Source organism: Pleurodeles waltl, chromosome 4_2 (genome assembly GCF_031143425.1).
Source record: "Pleurodeles waltl isolate 20211129_DDA chromosome 4_2, aPleWal1.hap1.20221129, whole genome shotgun sequence".
Classification (NCBI taxonomy): domain Eukaryota; kingdom Metazoa; phylum Chordata; class Amphibia; order Caudata; family Salamandridae; genus Pleurodeles; species Pleurodeles waltl.
The window spans coordinates 188,384,057-188,410,393 of NC_090443.1; the positions used below are offsets into that span (position 1 = coordinate 188,384,057).

The 26,337-nt window shown below is 46.2% G+C and overlaps 1 protein-coding gene across 6 annotated transcripts in view; it reads left to right on the top strand.

Moving 5' to 3' along the window:
- ATF6 (activating transcription factor 6) overlaps positions 1–26,337 on the top strand; it is a 1,225,231-nt gene that overhangs the window by 82,819 nt on the left and 1,116,075 nt on the right. For 4 of the 6 annotated variants that reach the window (XM_069231066.1, XM_069231064.1, XM_069231065.1 and 1 more), the window contains one exon: positions 23,553–23,640. The exons of the other annotated variants lie outside the window; for them this stretch is intronic. In XM_069231066.1, coding sequence (XP_069087167.1) covers positions 23,577–23,640 — 64 coding nt within the window. In that variant the 5' untranslated portion in view covers positions 23,553–23,576. The remainder of the gene's footprint in view (positions 1–23,552; positions 23,641–26,337) is intronic. 6 annotated transcript variants of the gene reach the window in all.

A 26,337-nucleotide genomic window follows, 5' to 3' on the forward strand; every position in this document is an offset into this window, starting at 1 on the left:
TGAAGTAACAAGTTAACATCAAGGGAGTGAAATATTATTTTGGGTCAAGGACACGAAGTTTAGGTTTATTTTGTCCTGGGGACAATTAGGCCCAACCCCCTGCAGCACAAACCCTTTTGGCTGCAACGTTTCAGTACCACATTATGGAGCAGGTAAGGGAATTGTCAACAGTTGAGGTAACATTCGTGTCCATATGCTAATGCTGTTGGAACTTGTATTTATGGTTCATTGATGCAAAACCTTTATTATTAAGGGATACGCTCTAAAAATGTTGTAAACTTGGATTGTACTACTGACAGTGGATCCAGTAAACAAATGTGTACACACGTTTGCAACGATTAACAATATAAGGCTACATATAATGCACCCTGAATGCTCTCTGATTAGATGTAACTCCTTTCAGAAGCATTAAAACTAGATTGATAATTCTATGCTTTCAAAATAAAATGTTCACCAAAAAATACAGCTAGAATTTGTTTTTTTGGTAAATTACTGTGAGATTTTAGGTACCATTTCTTTGAAGCATCATTTAGTAAAATGTGTTGATTCATACAAATATTTCCAAAAAGTATTCATAATGAAAAGTCAGTGTAAAAAGATTATGGAGAACAATAATATAAACAAGCATTGCAAAGCTGATAGGTCTGATATTGATAGTCAGCCGTTTGGTTTTGTCAATCCGTGTCTCGTTTGACTTGGGTTTTGTAAAACCTATTGTAGTGGGAGCTGTTGGGCCCTCACCATTGTCATACATATTAGCAAGAAGCAAAAATATTTTCAGTTTAAAAAAGTACACATTGCCACAGTAGTTCCTGGCACTGAAGAAAGCTACTTTGTGTGCCAAAAAGCACCTTGTGAAAGAACAGATTCCCATCATTCACAGTGAAGCCAGCTGATTGATGTATAGTGAGAGATGTAGGATTTTAATAAAAACAAAAGATCTTGGTAAACGCCAGACGTAATTAGGGGCTCAGTTGTTAAAGGAAGTTACCATTGTGTACCCATGGTATGTCTTTGCATTAGTGCAGATTTACGTACTTCTTGAATTCACAAGAATTTACTGTAGTAGACCAGGAAATCGTACTCCTAGAAAATCTTTGTGAACTGTATTTTAGCACTAGCAAATATACATGTGGGCATTTGCTCAAGTGAAAATCTGTTTCTGACCCTGAAAACCCTGAAAAAGTTTTACTTCTGACAGTTATCAGGAGTACATTTCCAACCTTTCTCATTATGGGAAATAGAGAACAGCTGTTTAAAACCCTGAAAAAAAGCAAGTTAGTAGGTTTGCACAGACTCAAAAGGGCATTCCAGCCCTTGAACTACTTCTTACCGCTATCTCCAACCTCAGCATGTGGATCTGTGGAAAGGTGGTAATTTAAGAAAATTGCTAGCTTGCAATTTAAAATCAGTAATTGAAGCTTCTGCTAAATCCTAGCCAAACAAAAATCTGAACAAAATACATCTTCTACTTTACTTACCAAAACGAACACTAATGATTCCATCTCAGAACGAATACAAATCTTATTGGCAAGGAATTGAGATTATGAAGTGTTAGCCTATTGATTCTGTCCTAGTTTGTAGGGAATATTGCAGGGTCACAAGGTCTACCACGATTATGCTCAGTGTAGCAGACTTTAGCTGATACAGAAAGAAAGTTCACAGGAATGGCAGCAGGGGAAGAAAGTATCATGCGGATGTTATTTGTGAACATATGAACACATATGTGTCTGGGCTGTGTGTGTGAGAGCATCATTGTGCGCAGCCTGGTATCTGCACACAGGTAGCCTGCTACAAAAGGGACTCTTTAAAGATTTCTGCTCACCTGGGGAAAGCCTTATATAATGACTGGGCATCCATAGTGTAGCTCTGTAGGGCTTAATGGAAAATCTGTGGTGTGGTGGTAGGCAAATTCTGCTCTAAAGTACAGTTTTGCTCCACTTAGGCTGATTGGGCAAGCAAGGTACCAACTAGGGGTAAAATATGCACACTGAGTTTGCATTTGCAGTCCTCAATAACCCACATCTTATGGGACTTGAGGTGTCATATTTCTCTTGTACAGCTCATAATCAGATTCCGGGCTTTTAACCCTACTACTGGGCCAAGTTGATTACCCTTCTCCCCAGGAAAGGGGAATCAAAGGCCTCTTGTGTAGGAGACTGGCCTGGCTTGTAGTGGGTACCATGGGGTACTTACACTCTGTACCAGGTCCAGTTATCCCTTATTAGTGCAGAAGAGGTGTTTCTAGCAGCTTAGGCTGATCGAAGGTAGCTATAGCAGAGCAGCTTAGGCTGAACTAGGGGACATGCAAAGCTCCTACTGTACCACTGGTGTCATATGCACAATATCATAAGAAAACACAATACACAGATATACTAAAAATAAAGGTACTTTATTTTTATGACAATATGCCAAAAGTATCTCAATGAGTACCCTCAGTATGAGGATGCCAAATATACACAAGATATATGTACACAATACCAAAAATATGCAGTAATAGCAAAAGGAAGTAATGCAAGCAATGTAAAGTTACAGTAGATTGCAAAAGGAGCACATAGGTATAGGGGCAACACAAACCATATACTCCAAAAGTGGAATGCGAACCAAGAATGGACCCCAAACCTATGCAAGCTTGTAGAGGGTCGCTGGGGCTGTAAGAAAACAGTGAGGGTTAGAAAAATAGCCCACCCCAAGACCCTGAAAAGTAGGTGTAAAGTGCACCTATATTCCCCAGAGAGCACAGAAGTCGTGATAGGGGAATTCTGCAAGGAAGACCAACACCAGCAATGCAACCAAAGTGGATTTCTGGACGAGAGTACCTGTGGAACAAGGGGACCAAGTCCAAGAGTCGCGACAAAGTCGAGAGTGGGCAGATGCCCAGGAAATGCCAGCTGAGGGTGCAAAGAAGCTGCCACCGGATGGTAGAAGCTGTGGATTCTGCAAGAACGAAGAGGGCTAGAAACTTCCCCTTTGGAGGATGGATGTCCCACGTCGTGAAGAAGCTTGCAGAGGTGTTCCCATGCAGAAAGACCGCAAACAAGCCTTGCTAGCTGCAAGGGTCGCGGTTAGGGTTTTTGGATGCTGCTGTGGCCCAGGAGGGACCAGGATGTTGCCACTTGGATGAGGAGACAGAGGGGGCGCCCAGCAAGTCAGGGAGCCCTCACAGAAGCAGGCAGCACCCGCAGAAGTGCCAGAACAGGCACTACGAAAAGGAGTGAACCGGAGCTCACTTGAAAACACAAAAGGGAGTCCCACGATGCCGGAGGACAACTCAGAAGGTTGTGCACTGCAGGTTAGAGTGTCGGGGACCCAGGCTTGGCTGTGCACGAAGGAAATCCTGGAAGAGTGCACAGGAGCCGGAGCAGCTGCAAATCACGCGGTACCCAGCAATGTAGTCTACCGTGGGGAGGCAAGGACTTACCTCCAACAAACTTGGACTGAAGAGTCACTGGACTGTGGGAGTCACTTGGACAGAGTTGCTGAGTTCCAGGGACCACGCTCGTCGTGCTGAGAGGGGACCCAGAGGACCGGTGATGCAGTCTTTTGTTGCCTGCGGTTGCAGGGGGAAGATTCCGTCGACCCACGGGCGATTTCTTCAGAGCTCCTGGTGCACGAAGGAGGCAGGCTACCCCCAGAGCATGCACCACCTGGAAACAGGCGAGAAAGCGGCAGGATCAGCGATACAAGGTTGCAGTAGTCGTCTTTGCTACTTTGTTGCAGTTTTGCAGGCGTCCTGAGCAGTCAGCGGTCGATCCTTTGGCAGAAGGTGAAGAGAGAGATGCAGAGGAGCTCTGATGAGCTCTTGCATTCGTTATCTAAAGAATTCCCCAAAGCAGAGACCCTAAATAGCCAGAAAAGGAGGTTTGGCTACATAGGAAGGAGGATAGGCTAGCAACACAGGTAAAAGCCTATCAGAAGGAGTCTTTGACGTCACCTGCTGGCACTGGCCACTCAGAGCAGTCCAGTGTGCCAGCAGCACCTCTGTTTCTAAGATGGCAGAGGTCTGGAGCACACTGGAGGAGCTCTGGGCACCTCCCCTGGGAGGTGCAGGTCAGGGGAGTGGTCACTCCCCTTCCCTTTTCTTTGTCCAGTTTCGCGCCAAAGCAGGGCTGGGGGATCCCTGAACCGGTGTAGACTGGCTTATGCAGAGATGGGCACCATCTGTGCCCATCAAAGCATTTCCAGAGGCTGGGGGAGGCTACTCCTCCCCAGCCCTGACACCTTTTTCCAAATGGAGTGGGTGTAACACCCTCTCTCTGAGGAAGTCCTTTGTTCTGCCTTCCTGGGCCAAGCCTGGCTGGACCCCAGGAGGGCAGAAACCTGTCTGAGGGGTTGGCAGCAGCAGCAGCTGCAGTGAAACCCCGGGAAAGGTAGTTTGGCAGTACCCAGGTCTGTGCTAGAGACTCGGGGGATCATGGAATTGTCTCCCCAATGCCAGAATGGCATTGGGGTGACAATTCCACGATCTTAGACATGTTACATGGCCATGTTTGGAGTTACCATTGTGACGCCATACATAGGTAGTGACCTATGTATAGTGCTCGCGTGAAATGGTGTCCCCGCACTCACAAAGTCCGGGGAATTTGCCCTGAACGATGTGGGGTCACCTTGGCTAGTGCCAGGGTGCCCACACACTAAGTAACTTAGCACCCAACCTTTACCAGGTAAAGGTTATACATATAGGTGTCTTATAAGTTACTTAAGTGCAGTGGTAAATGGCTGTGAAATAACGTGGACCTTATTTCACTCAGGCTGCAATGGCAGGCCTGTGTAAGAATTGTCAGAGCTCCCTATGGATGGCAAAAGAAATGCTGCAGCCCATAGGGATCTCCTGGAACCCCAATACCATGGGTACCTCAGTACCATATACTAGGGAATTTTAAGGGTGTTCCAGTATGCCAATGTGAATTGGTGAAATTGGTCACTAGCCTGTTAGTGACAATTTGGAAAGTAAAGAGAGAGCATAACCACTGAGGTTCTGGTTAGCAGAGCCTCAGTGAGACAGTTAGTCATCACACAGGTAACACATACAGGGCACACTTATGAGCACTGGGGCCCTGGCTGGCCTGGTCCCAGTGACACATACACTAAAACAACATATATCCTGTGAAATATGTGGGTAACATGCCAGGCAAGATGGTACTTTCCTACATCTCGCACAAAAAGGCAATCCGCAGTGATCAACTCAGTTCCTTGGATAGGAAAGGGAAGCTATCAATACATCTGATAGCTTGTCACAATGCACCTGGGCTAGAACAGCACAGGCTTGCTGGAACACAGGAGGCAGCGCAGATGTCTGGAGACAACACACGAGCTGGCCTTTAAAGCTCTGGTAGCAAGGGATCAAGGAGTGGTGTGAGCTGGGTGTGGAGCTGAGGCAGTGAGAGGAGCTACCCGAGACCGCTTGAAGTAGCCATTTTGTTTTTGGATTACCCAGATTGCAACGCAGGACGGTTGGGACAGGGGTGGAGAGATGGGGCATTGTAGTATTGGCCAGGGGTGCCTGGCACCTGAAACCTTCCACCCACACTTAAAAAAGCCGTGCTCAAGGGAGAGACAGTTGGAAGATCAGTGACGGTGAACAGGACCACCTGATGCCCTGCAGAGATGGACTAAGGAATTTGGGTCCAGCTGGCCTCCTAAAGGGCTAGTGGTACTGTCCCCCCTAAGCTTTCCGAGAACCAGTTGGGGTAGGACCTGTATTCCTTGCCACCCATGTGCCCTTCAATAATCAAGGACACTATGGGGACCTGTGTCAGTGCAGCCATGCAGGGGGTGAAACACGCCAGCTGTTTGCAATATACCAACAGTATAAAATACATACAAGAATGGGACTTCTATTAGTGTTCTAGGATGAAAAGCATTTAATGGATTATACTATCACTAAGGAAACATGAAAGAATAAAAACAAGTTAATGACAAATCTGTGTTCTCTTTAGGTCAGCGAGTGAGCTTACTCAGTCTTTTCTCTCATTTGACTGTAAAGAGGTTAAGTAGGTCAAAACCTTGAGAGTGGACTACCCCACCACTGTTGGGTACTCTTCAACAGGATAGAAATACTGAACCTCAGTGGATCCTAATCTTAGCACATTGATTTGGATTCAAATGCATTATTGACAGTAATATCATTGAGCAATGAATGCTTAGCATTATTATAAATGCTATTGAGGATTAAAAACGTTCTATTTACCTTTAATGGTGTTAAAAGGTTCAAGCAAATTGCGATTGGTTCTGTTAATATGGTGATACCCTGACAAGCCAGTAGGCCTAACGTATCCTTATATGTATAAAAAAACTCCTTACAAATTGTTACATTGACAAAGGAGGACATGCCATGATGTTATATTTATTAATGTGGTGATCCCCTGACACTGCCAGTAGGCCAGCCTTAACGTGACAGCTTGTTATATTGCAATAATGCTTCTGGTACTGGGAGGGAGGGTTTGGAGGGGGTAGGGTCAGGGTTGAGAGGGGGGAAGCCTGGGGGTAAATAATATTATGGAGTTCAGGAACCACTAGTGGTGTAATGCGTTATGAGTGTGTCACCAGAGGTATTCACTTCTGCCAGATGTACATATTTGTAAATTACTGTATAGTATTTAGTAGTGTATGTATAAATAAAGTACTTTAGCTTCCTGATGGAAACATCTACCTGTGGATTCCTCATCTTTTGAATGTCCCAGTGTGCAGCACTCAACGGAAACTTTACCATAGCTCTCCACATCGGCGAGGACATCACAATGGAATGGCTCCGCACGCGACTCCATCTGATTTCTTTGGGCCATAAGAAGTCCTTGCCGGCATGCTGACGTCAGTTTCCTTTGTCCACGTCTTTGGCGCGTAACGGTTTTCTTTAGCTCTCAGTTGGAGAATACTCCGTATCTAAGGGAATAGACATTTTCTGTCATTCCAGTGACAATGTCTCCCCCCTAAAAACTTGGGCTCTAAGCAGTGTAGAGAATGTGGGGGTCACATGTCTGTGAGGGATCCATGTGTGGATTGCCTTTGGCGCTTGAGCTGTGACCACGTCGTCGGGGAGTGTCCGTCATGTTAGAGCATGAATCCCAAGGCCTTAAAGGAGAGGGAACCAAAGCTTTTCCTGGTGAAGGCGAAGATGAAACTGGGTCGCAGAAGGTTTCTACCTCGATCGGAATCACCGTCTCATCATTCCTTGAGGTTGTCTAGGAAGGAGCATAAAAAGAAGAGATGCCATACCCCTCAGCGCTGGTCCTCTAGAGATGCGAATCCACATCGGTGTACGCCTTCTCTGACGTCAGTCAATGGTTCACCGGCACGGTCGTTGGTGGAGGTTCTAGTGACACCAGTGAAGCCGGTGCAACAGTTTTACCCGGTAACTTCCCCGAGTCTGGAGCCAGAAGTTGTATCAACGATGCCAGGCCCTTCTCAGCCTCAGCAGCAGGAGAGAGACTTTCTGACCTTTTCAATGCCTGGAGTAGATCAGTCGCATTTTTTTAATGCCTTGTATGGCATCTTTACCAGGGCCTTGACTCCCTCAGGTGCGATGGGTGGCCCCAGGGGTCCAATGTCCTTCTTTTTGGGAGGATTCCTGGTGCAGTACCAGCAGGCTCCGTTCCTGCCTTTCTTACTGATGGGCCAGTTACCCTTCACTGATGCCAAGGATTATTACTCCTACGCCGACTGATACTCAGCAGGAATCATCAGTGCCAGTGGTGCCCGTTCCGACGTCAGAAGGATCTCAGCTAATGTCGCATTACACAACTCCAGCCGAAGTTGGTCTTGCATCTCCAGTACCCAAGTCGCCTGTGCCAATGTCGCTGACTCCACTATGTACTCTTCCAACGCCGAAGCTGGAATAGAGGCTTAGGTCCAGGAGGGAAGCTCTGAGGCGGTTGGAGGAGAAACAATACCTTACCTCACATCCTAATCCGGACCTTGAGGAAGGCGAAATTATTTCCCTAGTCATGACATTGAGGGAATAGAGGTCGGTAGCGGTATGGATACTTCACCGGAGTGGGAGTTGTTATTGCCTTAGAGGTTGCCACACCCTGATGTGACTTCTTATCAGTCAGTCATTAGAAAAGCGACTGAGATGTTGGACTTGTTTCTCCCAAGAACAGAGATGAAATCTAATTTATTGACAGAGGCACTTCACTCTTTGGTGTCATCCTCTGAACCTTTGATTCCATTTAATAAGGCTTTGACAGAGCAAGTTTGGGAAATTTGGCAAAAGCCTATGTCTGCCCCAGCGGTGCCAAGAGCAATTGCTAGGAGGTATTAGACTGCAGCGGGTGATCCTGAGTTTCTGAGTCGTCTTCTGATGCCAGAGAGTTTGGTGGTGCAGGCCTCATGCTGTTCAAAGTCTGGTTCCTTTCTACTTGCCCTGGCTGAAAGGGAGTCCAAAAGGATGGAGCAAACTGTATAGAAGGTCTTTTAGTCTCCTAGTATGGCACTAAACGTAGTGAATGCTACTTGTTTGCTGGGTTGTTATATACATACCCTTATGGACTCAGCCAGATCTGTCCTACCAAAGCTACCAGATGATTTGCAGGGACATTTTTCAGAACTCTTTAATGACAGTCAGGCTGCGGTTAAGCAAATCATTCATTCAGGCCTGGATATGGCCAACTCTGTAGCCAGGGTGAGGGGTACATCAGTCGCCACAAGAAAGCATGCTTGTTAAGGGGTTCTGGTTTTCCCACCGATGTTCAGAATACCCTGATGGATTTACCCTTTGACGGTTCCAAGCTGTTTGGGGCATAGGCGGATTCAGCCTTGGAAAGGTTTAAGGAGAGCAAAGCCACTGCTAAATCATTGGGTCTTCAGTCTCTCTCCTAACCTACAGACCGCTGCATAGATTTAGAGAGTTGGAAGAACTTACTCCTTTCAAGGTAGACAACAGCAGCAGCAGCAGTCATCCCCCAGAGGGCGTGGCAGAGCTAGACATAGAGGTGCAGCCCATCCGCCTGCCTCCTCCTCTTCTACGTCCCCGGTCAATAATGCTGAAAAGCCGCCCTTGTTCCTTCACCTTACAGCATGCTTTACCTGTGGGAGGGCGGCTGATTAATTTTCAACAACCATGGATGTCCATAACGTCGGACAGTTGGGTGTTGGCCATAGTCGAAAAGGGATATGCCCTACCCTTCCAAGAGTTTCCCCCTCCCTTTCCGCCTCAATACAGTTACTGTTCGCAATAACATCTACTTTAGCTCCAGCAGGAAGCCCAAAGCCTTCTTTTAAAGGGCGCAGTAGAGTTAGTTCCGGAGCAGGAAAAGAGATATTTCCTGATCTCAAAAAAGGACTGGCGTTTATGTCCAATCTTAGACCTAAGGATGATGACTTCTTTATGAACAAGTACCAAATACCCTGGACCACAATCCTCTTAGTAATAGATTTCAACCTCTTACAACGCTAGAAGATTTGGATTGACTAAACAGGAACAGGACAGATTTTCCATATGATCCTGCCCTGGATGTAAATAAGGAAAGGCCTACCGAGAATAGGGGAGATGTATTCCGCGAGAAGGTACTTGATAGGAACATCATAGACATCCGTTTGAATCAGGGAAACCAACTCCCTCCAATAATCTATACTCAAGATGATGTACCACCCTTACCATCTATAGAGGAGGCGCACCCCCAACCCTATCAATATATGGGAACAACTATACTTTACTGGAATGTGGCAGGCCTAACTAATAAGATCAATAACGAGCTTTGGGTGAATTTCATTGGGGATTTTCCTTGTATCTGTCTTCAGGAGACTTGGACATTAAATCCAGTCCACATAAATGGGTACAAGACATTCCATACACCAGCTGTACAGGCCAATCACGACAGGCCAAAGGGAGGCCTATGCACATATATCTCAAACAAGGCATGGCTACGTAACCCAAAAATGCAAATCGCAAAAACCTATTATCAAATGATTGAATGCAATTTGGATCAGAACACGCACCTAGTACTCATCAACTTCTATAATAATGCAACGCATAGAGAAGTCCCCAAAATTTTAACAGAGATGGGTGAGGACCTGGAGGAAATATGTGCGAGCAACAGACGTGAGACTCTTTATTATATGGGGGGGGGGCGACTTTAATGTACATCTTTGCAAGGAACCCACAGGAAAGGTGTGTGGTTGGGATACCGAAGACATCGGCGTAGGACCGCACTTTTCACATACCATTCAAGGAGAGGCAATGAATTCAGTGGCCCAAAAACATAATTTGTCTCTTGTACATGAATTACTTCCCAAAGAACTACAGCTTAAACCAACTTTTAATGGAAGGGGCGCAAATACAGTTATTGACTATATTTTAATGTCAACACACTTTGTACACTATTTTACTAATTACATAATTCAAGACATCGCAATAAGCGACCATTTCCCTCAAAGCCTGGAACTCTCATTAATCCCTGCCACACAGGCCAAAGCCAGAGAGGCAACGATGGTAAATGATATTGTACTTGCCCCGGGTAATGGTTATATACTGAGATGGACTCAGACTGACCCTCAGGCATTATTAAAAGATATATTACGTGAACATACCCAAGTGTTCCTTGATTGCCTTAGTGATGACACGGCCCCAGGACAATGTCTAAGTGCTTTCCAACAGATAACCTACGCCGTAAAAAAAGCCCTCGCGTCTAGGACAGGAGGGGCAGGGGGCAAGAAAAGGGAAACCGGCTGGTTTGACCACGATTGCACGAAAGCGCACACAAGACTAAAAAAAGCCCTAAGTGCCCCCATAAGATGTCAGACCGAAATACGTACCTGCAGACTGGCATACAAGACCGCCACAAAAAAGAGGAAACTCGCTTTGAGAGGGAAGTCATGGGACAATCTACACAGAGCTAGTCTGACGAAAGACAATGCCCTCTTCTGGAAAATAATAAATACTCCCGTTCTAGGGGACAATAATACCCCTAGAATGGAAATTGCAATTTCGGAAGAGGACTGGATCACGTACTTTTCTAAGATATACTGTCAACCCAATGACAGAGTTCCTCTGGACCTTCTAAAAGTCCCAGACCCTGAGGAAGATCGACACCTAGCAGTATCACCTCAGTTTACCTTAGAGGAGGTAGTAGAAGCTATAAACACAAGCAAAGCCGGGAAAGCGCCAGGGCCCGATGGTGTTCCAATTGACCTATATAAAGCTAACACCGACTTATGGGGCCCTCTATTGACGCAGGTACTGAGGGCCATTTGCACACAAGGCCCACCATCAACATGGCGCCATTCTATCATCATACCCATATACAAAAAGGGGGATCGCCTTAACCCAGCCTGTTATAGGCCAATTTCTCTCCTCAATACATCAGCCAAATTAGCGGGGAGAATAATCCTAAATAGACTCCAAATATGGTCGGAAGAAAATAACATTCTATCCCCAGTGCAGTATGGCTTCCGCACAGGACTAGGTACAGTGGAACAGGCTCTGAACTTAACTATCCTAGTGGGAAAGTATACGAAGACCAGCGAGGGTAATTTGCACCTGGCCTTTATAGATTTGTCCTCAGCATTTGACTGTGTTTTGCATGAAAAGTTATGGGATATTCTAATAAGCATGGGGGTCGAACCAACGATAGTCCATTTCATAAGAGATGTGTATACTGGGTGCAGAGCAAGTGTAAGGTACGGGATGAGAGGGGAATGCACGAAGTCTTTTGGCATATACAGAGGGGTGCGTCAAGGCTGCGTTCTCGCACCACTTCTATTTTCATTATACATAAACAATCTAGAAAGTGAATTGATAAGCAATTGTAAAGACCTTCCACAAATAGGCAATCGCCCCGTCCCTGCACTCCTTTACGCAGATGATGCAGTACTCATGGCCAGGACACCGCTAGCCCTCCAGAAACTCCTAACCACTTGTATAAATTACATGACAGCCCTGGGCCTCACAGTCAACCGTTCGAAAACGCTCATAATGAACTGTGGCAGGAAACTGAGCAAGTCCTATAAAATCACTATTCACGAGGACAAGGTGAAGATAGCTCCCACCTTCTCATATTTGGGCCTAATGTTCGATAAACAGGCCACCTGGGCACACTGCGTGAAAACAAAAAAAGACCAGATTATTAAAACAACGGCGGCCTTGAAGATTTTTTCCAAAAAACTAGGCCAAATGTATCCCGGCGGCTACTTATGGAGCATGTATCTGGGGGTATACGAACTGCCATGCGATTCAGTTGGTGGAAAATGACTTCCTGAGATACCTGCTAATGGCACCAAATAGCACATCATCATATGTTAGCCATTCGGAACTAGGGGTCCAGTTTGTAACTGATCTAATTAAGATACAGCCTCTATTATTATGGCATAAAGTGTGGACCTCTGAGCATACCGGATTAAACCAGGCCATACTATCCGACTGCATGAATCTAACACACTCGCTTAGAGTTCCCTGGCTAAGATATATTATGACCTTTTTTAAAAATATGGGCTGCGAAGCATATTACCAAAACCCACAATTACTGGAAAAAATTACCAGGAGAGATTTAGGGCTCTGACTTTGAAGCACTTGGATGAACAGAGATGGGAAGTGGAATCAAAAAAATCTACAGTAATGTCTAACCAACTAATTCTGTCGACGGATGCAGTCCAGCCCTATTTAGTAAGCGTGGTAAATCCCCGACATCGATTTGTCCTTACAAGATTCCGCTTAAATATCTTCCATCGGCTAGTAACCTTTCCGATTATGTGCGACTGGGGTACAGTTTTAAGAGTATGTCCATGTGATGCAAAAGCTCCCCAATCTACAATGCATGTGGTCCTCTTTTGTAAATTTTATGATACTCCAAGAAAACGTATTTTATTGCCTTTTTTAAGATCGACTAATTTGCGTCAGTGCCGTGACGCTTATTTCAGCTTACAGATTTTATCCTCTATTGAAATGTGTGGAATTTTAGCTAACTTTTTATGTACAGTACTCTCTGTAAGGAAGTCTATGGGCGTACTGAACTAATTTTATTTGAAAAATTTGGAATTTCCGAAAAACTCCTCACTCTCCAGAAAATACTGTAATTGAACTCGATTTTGCACTGATGTAAATTTATCAAGTTTTATATACCTGTCCTTGAATGAATTAACAATGTGTTTTATTATCTTCCCTATTTATTTATAATTTTTCTTATACATATTTATCAATGTACTATTACTTGATACTTTTATGGCCTGTTGAAAGCCGAATAAAGTCTGTTTGATGATGATGATGATGATGGGACTTCTTTACTCAAGCAGGAAAAATTCAAAATGCTAACCCTGGCTCAGGTTCTTCTTGTGTTGGACAAAGAAGACTGGATGGTTTCTATCGACTTGCAGGATTCATATTTTCACATTTTTGCACAGGAAGTATCTCTGGTTCATGTTGGGGACATAACACTTCCAGTTTGCTGTCCTTTCGTTTGGCCTTTCTTCCGCTCCTTGGGTCTTCACAAAGGTGATGGCAGTGGTTGCAGCACATCTCAGAAGGTGGGGAATATCAGTATTCTATTACCTGGATGATTGGCTGCCAAAAGCCAAGTCTCCAGAGTTGATGCTACACGATTTGCAGGTGACAACCCAGTTGTTGTTCAACCTGGACTTTTTGATAAATGTGCCTAAGTCTCACCTGGAGCCCTCTCAGCGATTTCTGTCCATAGGAGCAGTACTGAACACAACAAATTATGCCTACCCTCCTCCTCAGAGGATTCAAGACATTCAGGCTATGATTTCGATGTTTCAGGATGGAGTGTTTGTTCCAGTCCTAAAGGTCCTACTCCTGCTTGGTCTGTTCGATTTCTGTATTCTGTTGGTCAGTCACGCATGTTGGTACATAAGGGCTCTCCAGTGGTTCCTCTGCAAGCAGTGGTTTCAACACAACGGAAATCTCAAGGAGTCAATGTAGGAAGGTAGCCTCTTTCTAGCCTTGTTACCCCACATTTGGCCTGTTTGTGAGTATATGTCAGGGTGTTTTCACTGTCTCACTGGGATCCTGCTAGCCAGGGACCAGTGCTCGTAGTGAAAACCCTATGTTGTCAGTGTGTTTGGTATGTGTCACTGGTATCCTGCTAGCCAGGACCCCAGTGCTCATATGTTTGTGGCCTATATGTGTTCCCTGTGTGGTGCCTAACTGTATCACGGAGGCTCTGCTAACCAGAACCTCAGTGTTTATGCTCTCTCTGCTTTCTAAATTTGTCACTGCAGGCTAGTGACAAAATTTACCAATTCTCATTGGCACACTGGTACACCCATATAATTCCCTTGTGTATGGTACTTAGATACCCAGGGTATTGGGATTCCAGGAGATCCCTATGGGCTGCAGCATTTCTTTTGCCACCCATAGGGAGCTCAGGCAATTTTTACACAGGCCTGCCACTGCAGCCTGAGTGAAATAACGTACACGTTATTTCACAGCCATTTTTCACTGCACATAAGTAACTTATAAGTCACCTATATGTCTAACCCTCACTTGGTGAAGGTTGGGTGCCAAGTTACTTAGTGTGTGGGCACCCTGGCACTAGCCAAGGTGCCCCCACATGGTTCAGGGCAAATTCCACGGACTTTGTGAGTGCGGGGACACCATTACACGTGTGCACTATACATAGGTTACTACCTATGTATAGCGTCACAATGGTAACTCTGAACATGGCCATGTAACATGTCTAAGATCATGGAATTGTCCCCCCAATACCATTCTGGTATTGGGGGGACAATTCCATGATCCCCCGGGTCTCTAGCACAGAACCCGTGTACTGCCAAACTGCCTTTCCAGGGTTTCCACTGCAGCTGCTGCTGCTGCCAACCCCTCAGACAGGATTCTGCCCTCCTGGGGTCTGGGCAGCCCCAGCCCAGGAAGGCAGAACAAAGGATTTCCTCTGAGAGAGGGTGTTACACCCTCTCCCTTTGGAAATAGGTGTGAAGGGCTGGGGAGGAGTAGCCTCCCCCAGCCTCTGGAAATGCTTTGATGGGCACAGATGGTGCCCATCTCTGCATAAGCCAGTCTACACCGGTTCAGGGTTCCCCCAGCCGTGCTCTGGCGCGAAACTGGACAAAGGAAATGGGAGTGACCACTCCCCTGACTAGCACCTCACAGGGGAGGTGCCCAGAGCTCCTCCAGTGTGTTCCAGACCTCTGCCATCGTGGATTCAGAGATGTTGGGGGCACACTGGACTGCTCTGAGTGGCCAGTGCCAGCAGGTGACGTCAGAGACCCCCTCTGATAGGCTCTTACCTCTTTTGTTAGCCAATCCTCCTTTTTTGGTAGCCAAACCTCCTTTTCTGGCTATTTAGGGTCTCTCCTCTGGGGAATTCTTCAGATAACGAATGCAAGAGCTCACCAGAGTTCCTCTGCACTTCCCTCATCGACTTCTGCCAAGGATCGACCGCTGACTGCTCCAGAACGCCTGCAAAACCGCAACAAAGTAGCAAGACGACTACCAGCAACATTGTAGCGCCTCATCCTGACGGCTTTCTCGACTGTTTCCTGGTGGTGCATGCTCTGGGGGCTGTCTGCCTTCACCCTGCACTGGAAGCCAAGAAGAAATCTCCTGTGGGTCGACGGAATCTTCCCCCTCCTAACGCTGGCACCAAAAGACTGCATCACTGGTCCTCTGGGTCCCCTCTCATCCTGACGAGCGTGGTCCCTGGAACACAGGAGCTATATCCAAGTGACCCTCACACTCCAGTGATCCACTTTGGTGGAGGTAAGTCCTTGCCTCCCCACGCTAGACTGCAAACTTGTGTACTGCGTGATTTGCAGCTGCTCCGGCTTCTGTGCACTTCTCCAACGATTCCTTCGTGCACAGCCTAGCCTGGGTCCCCAGCACTCCGTCCTGCAGTGCTCAACCCTCTGAGTTGGACTCCGATGTCGTGGGACCCTCCTTTGTGACTCTGAGCCAGCTCCCGTTCACAAATCTTCTAAGTGCCTGCTCCGGTACGTCTGCGGGTGCTGCCTGCTTCTGTGGGGGCTCTCTGAGTTGCTGAGCGCCCCCTCTGTTTCCTCCTCCAAGGAGCGACATCCTGGTCCTTCCTGGTCCCCAGCAGCACCCAAAAACCTCTACCGCGACCCTTGCAGCTAGCAAGACTTGTTTGCGGTATTTCTGCGTGGAAACACTTCTGCAACATCCAGCACGCCGTGGGACATCTTCCATCTAAAGGAGAAGTTCCTAGCCCTTTTCGTTGTTGCAGAATCCTTGGCTTCTTCCACCCGGAGGCAGCCTTCTTGCACCTTCATCCGGGGTTTCCTGGGCTCCTGCCCCCCCGGACACTATCGCGACTCTTGGAATTGGTCCCCTTGCATTGCAGGTCCTCAGGTCCAGGAATCCGTCTTCAGTGCTTTGCTGGTGTTTGTGGTTCTTGCAGAATCCCCCTATCACGACTACTGTGTCCTATTGGGGTAGTAGGGGTACTTTACTCCTACTTTTCAGGGTCTTGGGGTGAGGTATCTTGGACACCCTGACTATTTTCTTACAGTCCCAGCGACCCTCTACAAGCCCTCATAGGTCTGGCGTCCATTCATGATTCGTATTCCACTTTTGGAGTATATGGTTTATGTTGCCCCAGACCTATGTTTGCCTATTGCATCCTATTGTAATTCTACACTGTTTGCATTACTTTTCTAACTCCTACTTACCTGTTTTGGGTTTGTGTACATATAAGTTGTGTATATTACTTACCTTCTTACTGAGGGTACTCACTGAGATACTTGTGGCATATTGTCATAAAAATAAAGTACCTTTATTTTTAGTAACTCTGAGTATTGTGTTTTCTTATGATATTGTGCTATATATGATATAAGTGGTATAGTAGGAGCTTTGCATGTCTCCTAGTTCAGCCTAAGCTTTGCCATAGCTACCTTCTATAAGCCTAAGCTGCTAGAAACACCTCTATTCTACTAATAAGGGATAAGCCAGGCCAGCCTCCTACAGTCAGTAAGGATCTCCAGGGAGACTGCAGTGGGTCTTCAACAGCAGAGTGTGGACCTGACACAAGGGAAACCGTTTTACCCACCCCCTCCAGTGTCCACAGTGATAACTGTAGAGTGGGGAGCACATCTGGGGGATCTGGAGATCAAGTTGTTTGACAACAGTCTGTAGAATTGCGGGCGATACGTCTGACTCTCAAGGCCTTCCTCCCTTCCATTCGCGGTCAGTCGGTACAAGTCTTGACAGACAACACTACCGCGATGTGGTACATCAACAAACAGGGAGGAGTAGGGTCGTATCTTCTCAGCAGAGATGCCCTGCGACTCTGGTCCTGGGCTCAGGACCATCAGGTTTGCATAGTAGCAAACCATTTGGCCAGAGTTCTCAACATATGTGTGGACAGTCTCCTCTGGCACTTTTCAGCCGAACATGAGTGGTGACTCCTTCTGGAGGTTCTTCTTCACATCTTCCACTTATGGGGGGATTGTAGGAAAATACCATCTTGCCTGGCATGTTACCCCCATATTTCACTGTATATATGTTGTTTTAGTTGTATGTGTCACTGGGACCCTGCCAGCCAGGGCCCCAGTGCTCATAAGTGTGCCCTGTATGTCTTACCTGTGTTATGACTAACTGTCTCACTGAGGCTCTGCTATCCAGAACGTCAGTGGTTATGCTCTCTCATTTCTTTCCAAATTGTCACTAACAGGCTAGTGACCAATTTCACCAATTTACATTGGCACACTGGAACACCCTTATAATTCCCTAGTATATGGTACTGAGGTACCCAGGGTATTGGGGTTCCAGGAGATCCCTATGGGCTGCAGCATTTCTTGTGCCACCCATAGGGAGATCTGACAATTCTTACACAGGCCTGCCAGTGCAGCCTGAGTGAAATAACGTCCACGTTATTTCACAGCCATTTACCACTGCACTTAAGTAACTTATAAGTCACCTATATGTCTAACCTTTACCTGGTAAAGGTTGGGTGCTAAGTTACTTAGTGTGTGGGCACCCTGGCACTAGCCAAGGTGCTCCCACATTGTTCAGGGCAAATTCCCCGGACTTTGTGAGTGCGGGGACACCATTACACACGTGCACTATACATATGTCACGACATATGTATAGCGTCACAATGGTAACTCCGAACATGGCCATGTAACATGTCTAAGTTCATGGAATTGTCACCCCAATGCCATTCTGGCATTGGGGAGACAATTCCATGATCCCCCGAGTCTCTAGCTCAGACCCGGGGACTGCCAAACTACCTTTCCCGGGGTTTCACTGCAGCTGCTGCTGCTGCCAATCCCTCAGACAGGTTTCTGCCCTCCTGGGGTCCAGCCAGGCCTGACCCAGGAAGGCAGAACAAAGGACTTCCTCAGAGAGAGGGTGTTACACCCTCTCCCTTTGGGAAAAGGTGTCCGTGCTGGGGAGGAGTAGCCTCCCCCAGCCTCTGGATATGCTCTGATGGGCACAGATGGTGCCCATCTCTGCATAAGCCAGTCTGCACCGGTTCAGGGATCCCTCAGCCGTGCTCTGGCGCGAAACTGGACAAAGGAAAGGGGAGTGACCACTCCCCTGACCTGCATCTCCCCTGGGAGGTGCCCAGAGCTCCTCCAGTGTGCTCCAGACCTCTGCCATCTTGGAAACAGAGGTGCTGCTGGCACACTGGACTGCTCTGAGTGGCCAGTGCCAGCAGGTGACGTCAGAGACTCCTTCTGATAGGCTCCTTCAGGTGTTGCTAGCCTATCCTCTCTCCTAAGTAGCCAAACCTCCTTTTCTGGCTATTTAGGGTCTCTGCTTTGGGGAATTCCTTAGATAACGAATGCAAGAGCTCATCCGAGTTCCTCTGCATCTCTCTCTTCACCTTCTGCCAAGGAATCGACTGGTGACCGCGCTGGAAGCCTGCAAAACTGCAACAAAGTAGCAACAACGACTACTGCGACCTTGTAACGCTGATCCTGCCGCCTTCTCAACTGTTTTCCTGGTGGTGCATGCTGAGGGGGTAGTCTGCCTCCTCTCTGCACTAGAAGCTCCGAAGAAATCTCCCGTGGGTCGACGGAATCTTCCCCCTGCAACCGCAGGCACTAAAGAACTGCATCACCGGTCCTCTGGGTCTCCTCTCAGCACGACGAGCGAGGTCCCTTGAATCCAGCAACTCTGTCCAAGTGACTCCCCCAGTCCAGTGACTCTTCAGTCCAAGTTTGGTGGAGGTAAGTCCTTGCCTCCCCACGCCAGACTGCATTGCTGGGAACCATGTGTTTTGCAGCTACTCCGGCCCCTGTGCACTTCCGGCAGAAATCCTTTGTGCACAGTCCAGCCTGGGTCCACGGCACTCTAACCTGCATTGCACAACCTCCTAAGTTGTCCTCCGGCGACGTGGGACTCCTTTGTGCGACTTCGGGTGAGCACCGTTTCACGCATCCTCGTAGTGCCTGTTTCTGGCACTTCCCCGGGTGCTGCCTGCTGCTGAGAGGGCTCCTTGTCTTGCTCGACGCCCCCTCTGTCCCCTTTACGCAATTGGCGACATCCTGGTCCCTCCTGGGCCACAGCAGCATCCAAAAACACTAACCGCACGATTTGCAGCTAGCAAGGCTTGTTGGTGGTCTTTCGGCGGGAAAACACTTCTGCACGACTCTCCACGGCGTGAGGGATCCGTCCTCCAAAGGGGAAGTCTCTAGCCCTTGTCGTTCCTGCAGAAACCTAAGCTTCTACTGTCCAGTAGCAGCTTCTTTGCACCCACAGCTGGCATTTCCTGGGCATCTGCCCATCTCCGACTTGCTTGTGACTTTTGGACTTGGTCCCCTTGTTCCACAGGTACCCTCGACTGGAAATCCATCGTTGTTGCATTGCTGGTTTGTGTCTTTCCTGCAGAATTCCCCTATCACGACTTCTATGTCCTTTGGGGAACTTTAGTGCACTTTGCACTCACTTTTCAGGGTCTTGGGGTGGGCTATTTTTCTAACCCTTACTATTTTCTAATAGTCCCAGCGACCCTCTACAAGGTCACATAGGTTTGGGGTCCATTTGTGGTTCGCATTCCACTTTTGGAGTATATGGTTTGTGTTGCCCCTATTCCTATGTGTCTCCATTGCATCCTATTGTAACTATACATTGTTTGCACTGTTTTCTAATACTATTACTGCATATTTTGGTAGTGTGTACACATATTTTGTGTATATTTGCTATCCTCATACTGAGGGTACTCACTGAGATACTTTTGGCATATTGTCATAAAAATAAAGTACCTTTATTTTTAGTATATCTGTGTATTGTGTTTTCTTATGATATTGTGCATATGACACTTGTGGTACTGTAGGAGCTTCACTCGTCTCCTACTTCAGCCTAAGCTGCTCTGCTAAGCTACCATTATCTATCAGCCTATGCTGCTAGACACCCTATACACTAATAAGGGATAACTGGGCCTGGTGCAAGGTGCAAGTACCCCTTGGTACTCACTAAAAGCCAGTCCAGCCTCCTACACTCCTGAGTTGTCCTCCGGCTTCGTGGGACCCTCTTGTGCAACTTCGGGTGAGCTCCGGTTCACTTCACTTCGTAGTGCCTGTTCCGGCACTTCTGCGGGTGCTGCTTGCTTCTGAGTGGGCTCTTTGTCTTGCTGGACGCCCCCTCTGTCTCCTCACGCAATTGGCGACATCCTGGTCCCTCCTGGGCCACAGCAGCATCCAAAAACCCTAACTGCGACCTTCGCAGCTAGCAAGGCTTGTTGGCGGTCTTTCTGCACGAAAACACCTCTGCACGAGTCTTCACGACGTGGGACATCCATCCTCCAAAGGGGAAGTTTCTAGCCCTTGTCGTTCTTGCATAATCCACAGCTTCTACCATCCGGTGGCAGCTTCTTTGCACCCACAGCTGGCATTTCCTGGGCATCTGCCCACTCCCGACTTGATCGTGATTTTTGGACTTGGTCCCCTTGTTCCACAGGTACTCTCGTCTGGAAATCCATCGTTGTTGCATTGCTGGTGTTGGTCTTTCCTGCACAGTTCCCCTATCACGACTTCTGTGTTCTTTGGGGAACTTAGGTGCACTCTGCACCCACTTTTCAGGGTCTTGGGGTGGGCTATTTTTCTAACCCTCACTGTTTTCTTACAGTCCCAGCGACCCTCTACAAGGTCACATAGGTTTGGGGTCCATTCGTGGTTCGCATTCCACTTCTAGAGTCTATGGCTTGTGTTGCCCCTATCCCTATGTGCCCCCATTGCATTCTATTGTGACTATACATTGTTTGCACTGTTTTCTATTGCTGTTACTGCATATTTTGGTATTGTGTACATATATCTTGTGTATATTTGCTATCCTCATACTGAGGGTACTCACTGAGATACTTTGGCATATTGTCATAAAAATAAAGTACCTTTATTTTTAGTATATCTGTGTATTGTGTTTTTTTATGATATTGTGCAAGTGACACTAGTGGTACTGTAGGAGCTTCACTCGTCTCCTAGTTCAGCCTAAGCTGCTCTGCGAAGCTACCTTTTCTATCAGCCTAAGCTGTTAGACACCCCTCTACACTAATAAGGGATACCTGGGCCTGGTGCAAGGTGTAAGTACCCCTTGGTACTCACTACATGCCAGTCCAGCCTCCTACAGGGATGCCTCAGATCGACCTGTTTGCCCCTTGTGACAATGCGCACTACCCATTGCTCTGCAGCCTTCAGTATCCGATGCAGGGAGCGCTGAGGGACACATTTCAGTTGGACTGGAGCAGCCAGTTGCTTCGTGCATTTCCTCCGTACCCTTGATTCCTCGGATTCTGAGGAAAATTTGTCAAGACCAGGCCCAAGTCATATTAATAGCCTCAGATTGGCCAAGAACGGTGTGATACAAAGACCTCCTTCAGCTCTCACTGTGCCTTTCTCACAGGGCAGACGTCCTCTCACAGTCGCAGGGGCAGATTCTACACCTCCACCTCCAGAGCCTGCACCTACATGCCTGGAGATTGAAAGAGGCAACCTGAAATACTTTTCTCTTCCTGATGATGTGGTGGATGTTGTTCTATCGGCCAGATGACACTCCACCAAAACTGTCAATGCTGGTAGAAGGGCCACGTTTGCCAAATGGTGTGAAGAACGACATGTTGACCCTTTAAAAACCCACTTATTCAATGTTTTCAGATTTGCTCTTTCTTTACCACAACAGAGTTGTGACAGTGAAAGGCGACTTGTCTGTACTGCCTACATTTATTTGTTTGCCTGACTAACCCTCATTGTTTAAGTCCCATATAGTGTTAGGTTTTCTTAAAAGTTTGACTAATATGTATCCTCCCACTCTATTAATCATGCCTCAGTGGGATTTACATTTGTTTTTTATGTACTTGATGGGTACACCGTTTAAACATTTACATAGTTGCCAGTTGTGGCGATAAAGACTATTTTTCTAGTGGAGTGTTACGTCAGCTAAACGTGTTAGTGACCTGCAAGGTCTTAGTGTTACAACCCCTGTTTACCACTTTTTATGCTAACAAGGTGGTTCTGAGAACCAGGACAGCTTTCCTACCAAATGTAGTGACTCCTTTTCATTTAGGGCAGTCCATCACCCTTCGGACATTTTACCTTCCTTCCCATCCCTCTGAAGAGGAGGAAAGGCAGCATCGTCTGGATCCAAAAAGAGCATTGAGCTTCTACATGGACAGGATCAGAGAATTTAGCATGTACGATCAGCTGTTAATCAGCTATATGGGCAAGGTTAAGGGCAAAGCTGTTGACAAAAGAAATTTGTCAAGGTGGGACATCCTTTGCCTCAAAATATGGTATGCTTTGGGGAAAGACATAACCTCCTGAGATTATAAGCGTTTATTCAACCAGAGATAAATCTGCACATCGGCCTTGTCTAGAAGAGTTCCTGTTGCTGATATTTGCAAGGCGCCGACTTGGGCTTCCCTCCTCACGTTTGCAAAGCATTACTGCTTAGACTCAGAAGTGAGGATTGACAGTCACTTTGCCCGTTCTGTTTTGCAGGACATCCTGGTATAAGCTGACCGGCACCCACCTCCGAGTGCGGGACTGCTTTGGGACTCTTTTCAAAAGGTGAGGAATCCACAGGTAGATGTATCTATCGGAAACACAAGTTACTTACCATCAATAATGCTTTTTATGTTGGATACAGTATCTACCTGTGGATTCCTCACTGACCCACCCGCCTCCTCGTTGCCTGTCTGGATATACCAAGAAGATTTTTTTTTGCATATATTGGAACTTGTATGTACAGAATGTATGTTTATATATGCATGTATATGAATCTTTGAGTTGAGTTCACACTTGCTGTGCTTGTGATATTGGTGTTCATACGTTCGCCTCAAAGGCACGGAAAGAAAGTGGGTGAAACTGACATCAGCATGCTGGCGAGGGCTTCTTATGGCTCTGATGACGTCCGATGGAGCTGTTCCATTGTGGCGTCCTCGTCGAAGTGAAGAGCTATGTAAAAGTTTCAGACAAGTGCTGTGCCCAGAGAAGGCCATAGACTACTCTGCTTAGCTACCTTGAGAGAGTTGAGGGCTACAATTGGGTAGCTGGTTCTCAGTAATAAGACCTCTGTGTACCTATTACTTGCAAAGGACTCACATCCTTCACAGCTAATAGCCCAATTGATTATTCCCATCCTTCATCTGCAATACGTTGAATTTTTGTCTCTATCTCACTTACTTTAGGACTATAACTTGGACAGTCTGGATATGAGCTTGGATTTGAAATCCTGGAGCTCCTTACCCTGGGATGAGGCGTACACCTACAGTGCAGGTTAGTAAAGACACTTCTACAAGTAATCAGATGTCATCCTCTGCAGTTATAGATTGTACGATTTGCTTGATGGTTTACATTCATTCTACTTTGAGGAAAAAGAGAGAAGCACTTTGTTTATTATCAGAGAGCGATATATAATATTGTCCTCGGTCAGTCCAATGTCAGTAGAGTTGATCACATTAAAAAAGTTTCGCAGCAGCTAGGTTGAAACAAATAGGAAATAGTTTGCAGGTAAAATGTTTATAAAAGGATTGTTAAAGTTGTCCAGAGTGGCCATTTGTGATCTCCATCTGAAAGCCATAACAGTTGCTGGTATTTGGTGCCTGGAACCTTTTTGCCTTACTAATATATTGTCCATAATCTTTTTTCACTCATTAAGTACCCCATTGCCTGCATACTCCTTTTGATTATACATGATAAGAATACCAGGATCAAATTTGTGAGTTCTCATCCTTATCGCTAAATCCCTCTTTGAATATTAGTACAGCGGAAAGTGAGTGAAGGAGGTGTAAATCAGGTGAAACTGGTAAGCCTGCATTTCCACACTGCAGATGTTGTGCCTTTTCTTTTGGTTATTTGAAAAATCTGATCTCGTTGTACATTCACAGAGAGTTGTACATCTAAATACCTATATTGAACTGGGGATTTGTTTATCAAGTATCAGGTCGCCTTCAAAGGAAAGTTTTTAATGCAACATAAAATTCTCATTCAGTGAGTGAAAGTATGGAAGGTGGCTTTGTTTGGTAGACTCGAGATAATGTACTGAGATTAAATCACAGAAGACTATAGCTACTAGAAATGCCCTCCCTCCCTCAAAATCGAAGTGTTCTTATAGTGTCTGAAAGAACCAAAATTGACAAACCAGTAGGTCTATTTTTATTTTACTTTTGTCTGGGGAGGTGTTTGATAATAGTTGGTCACTTTGTGTGTGTTACCCTCAGCTGTCGTGGATAAACAAAACATCCCACAATGAAGCAATACATTAGGCTATAAAAGTGTGTGAAGTGCAAGTTGGGCCCCTTTTCTAAACACATTGTAGTAAGATGTAAGCTGTACATCCAGGGAAAAGATGAATTTTGTGTTGTAAGTTGAGAACCTAAAAACGATAAGTAGTAAAATATTGCATAATAGATACTTTTGCCAAAGGACCAGTATTTTGTTTTCATTTTGAAGAAAGGCTATATGTGTGTATGTCTCAATTTTGTAATTAAGAAAAAAACAGTAAACCCAGCCACAGCACGACTGGTGAGTAAAACCAATGAACGTGCAAAGGTGATCAGATAATTGCAAACAAGATAGGGCATACAAACAGCAAACATTTTCTAAATAAAAAGCAGTAACCCAGCAATTAAATGTTGTTGGGCTGGCAAAATAATTACATCAAAGAACATTCAGTAACTCTAGTCTGAAAAAAAGTATTACTTGATCCTCCATCTCTAACCAGAACCGAAACACAAATGGCTCCATCTAACCAACTATGAAATGGATGGTTCATCCAACCTATGGCAAACCATAAAAAATAGAAAAGAATCAGGTTGATTATGGGGCAGATTCAAAGCCACTCTCTTGCTCTTCTTCGCACTGTACTTTTTGTATATTTGCTGACATGATGTCTTTCACACAGCCTGACTGTGGAGGTCATTTAAGGTTCACCAGGGGTCGCTGCTGCGACCGCTGGCTTACCTCTTGCGACCCCTAGCACACTTTCTGCTACCCCTGGCCTCACAGGTGGCGAAATCAGTTTGTGTGTTGTATGTGTGCTTGATGGTGAGAATGTGTTTGTGAGAGTGTGTGTGTATGTGTGAGCTTGTGTGTCTGTATATGTAAGCATGTGGGCGTGAGTGACAGCCAGTTATATACGGAGAGTGCATTTGCGTGTGATTTAGGCCCAGATTTACTATTCTTTGACACAAAGCTGCACCAAAGTTCCTGCACCTACTTGCATCAAAAGTAGAGAGAAAAAATGTACCATATCTAATGGAATAAAGTGCATTAATTCTCTCTCCATGTGCCCTTTTGGCAGCCATGTGTCAACGCGCACACCATTGTGCCATAGTAAAAGGGTATGTGCATTCGTTGAAGTTTTGGTTTTGTGCCGAAAGAGGTCCCTTCCAGTAGAAAACCTATGTTTAAAAGGTTTTCTCACTTTGTATGTGTGACGAACAATGCAACACACATGCAAAGTTTTAAAAAGAGGAGAAAGGAAAATATTTTTCCTTGTTACACCTGCCTTAAGGATACATACATTTTGGCGCAAATTCCTTTCTATCAATGATTGCAGATAGAGATTTTCATCATACCTGGTGGGTAGTTTCCTTGGAAAGCCCATGGAACCGCCCTTGGCGCAAAGCAACACATAATGTAACTTTGTGTTACTTTGGGATGCTATCCAATGCAAACCCTGATATGCATTGCTTTGTAAATCCCACCCTAAGGCTTTATGCTGGTTTAAGTCATAAATATGACGCAAACCCGACGCAAAGCATTTGTAAACCTTGGCCTGAGTGCCTCTAAGTATGAATGAGTACGAGAACTGTCTTAAGGGCATGACAGAAGAGGTCTCCAGACAGGCTGTGCGTCTGACCTCTCCCATGCCATGACGGCTTGGGTTTTGAGCCCTCAGAGCAGAGGCTATAGCAGCCTAGGAGGTGATTGGACTGGAGAGCGACATTCGCACTCGTCATAAGGGACCCC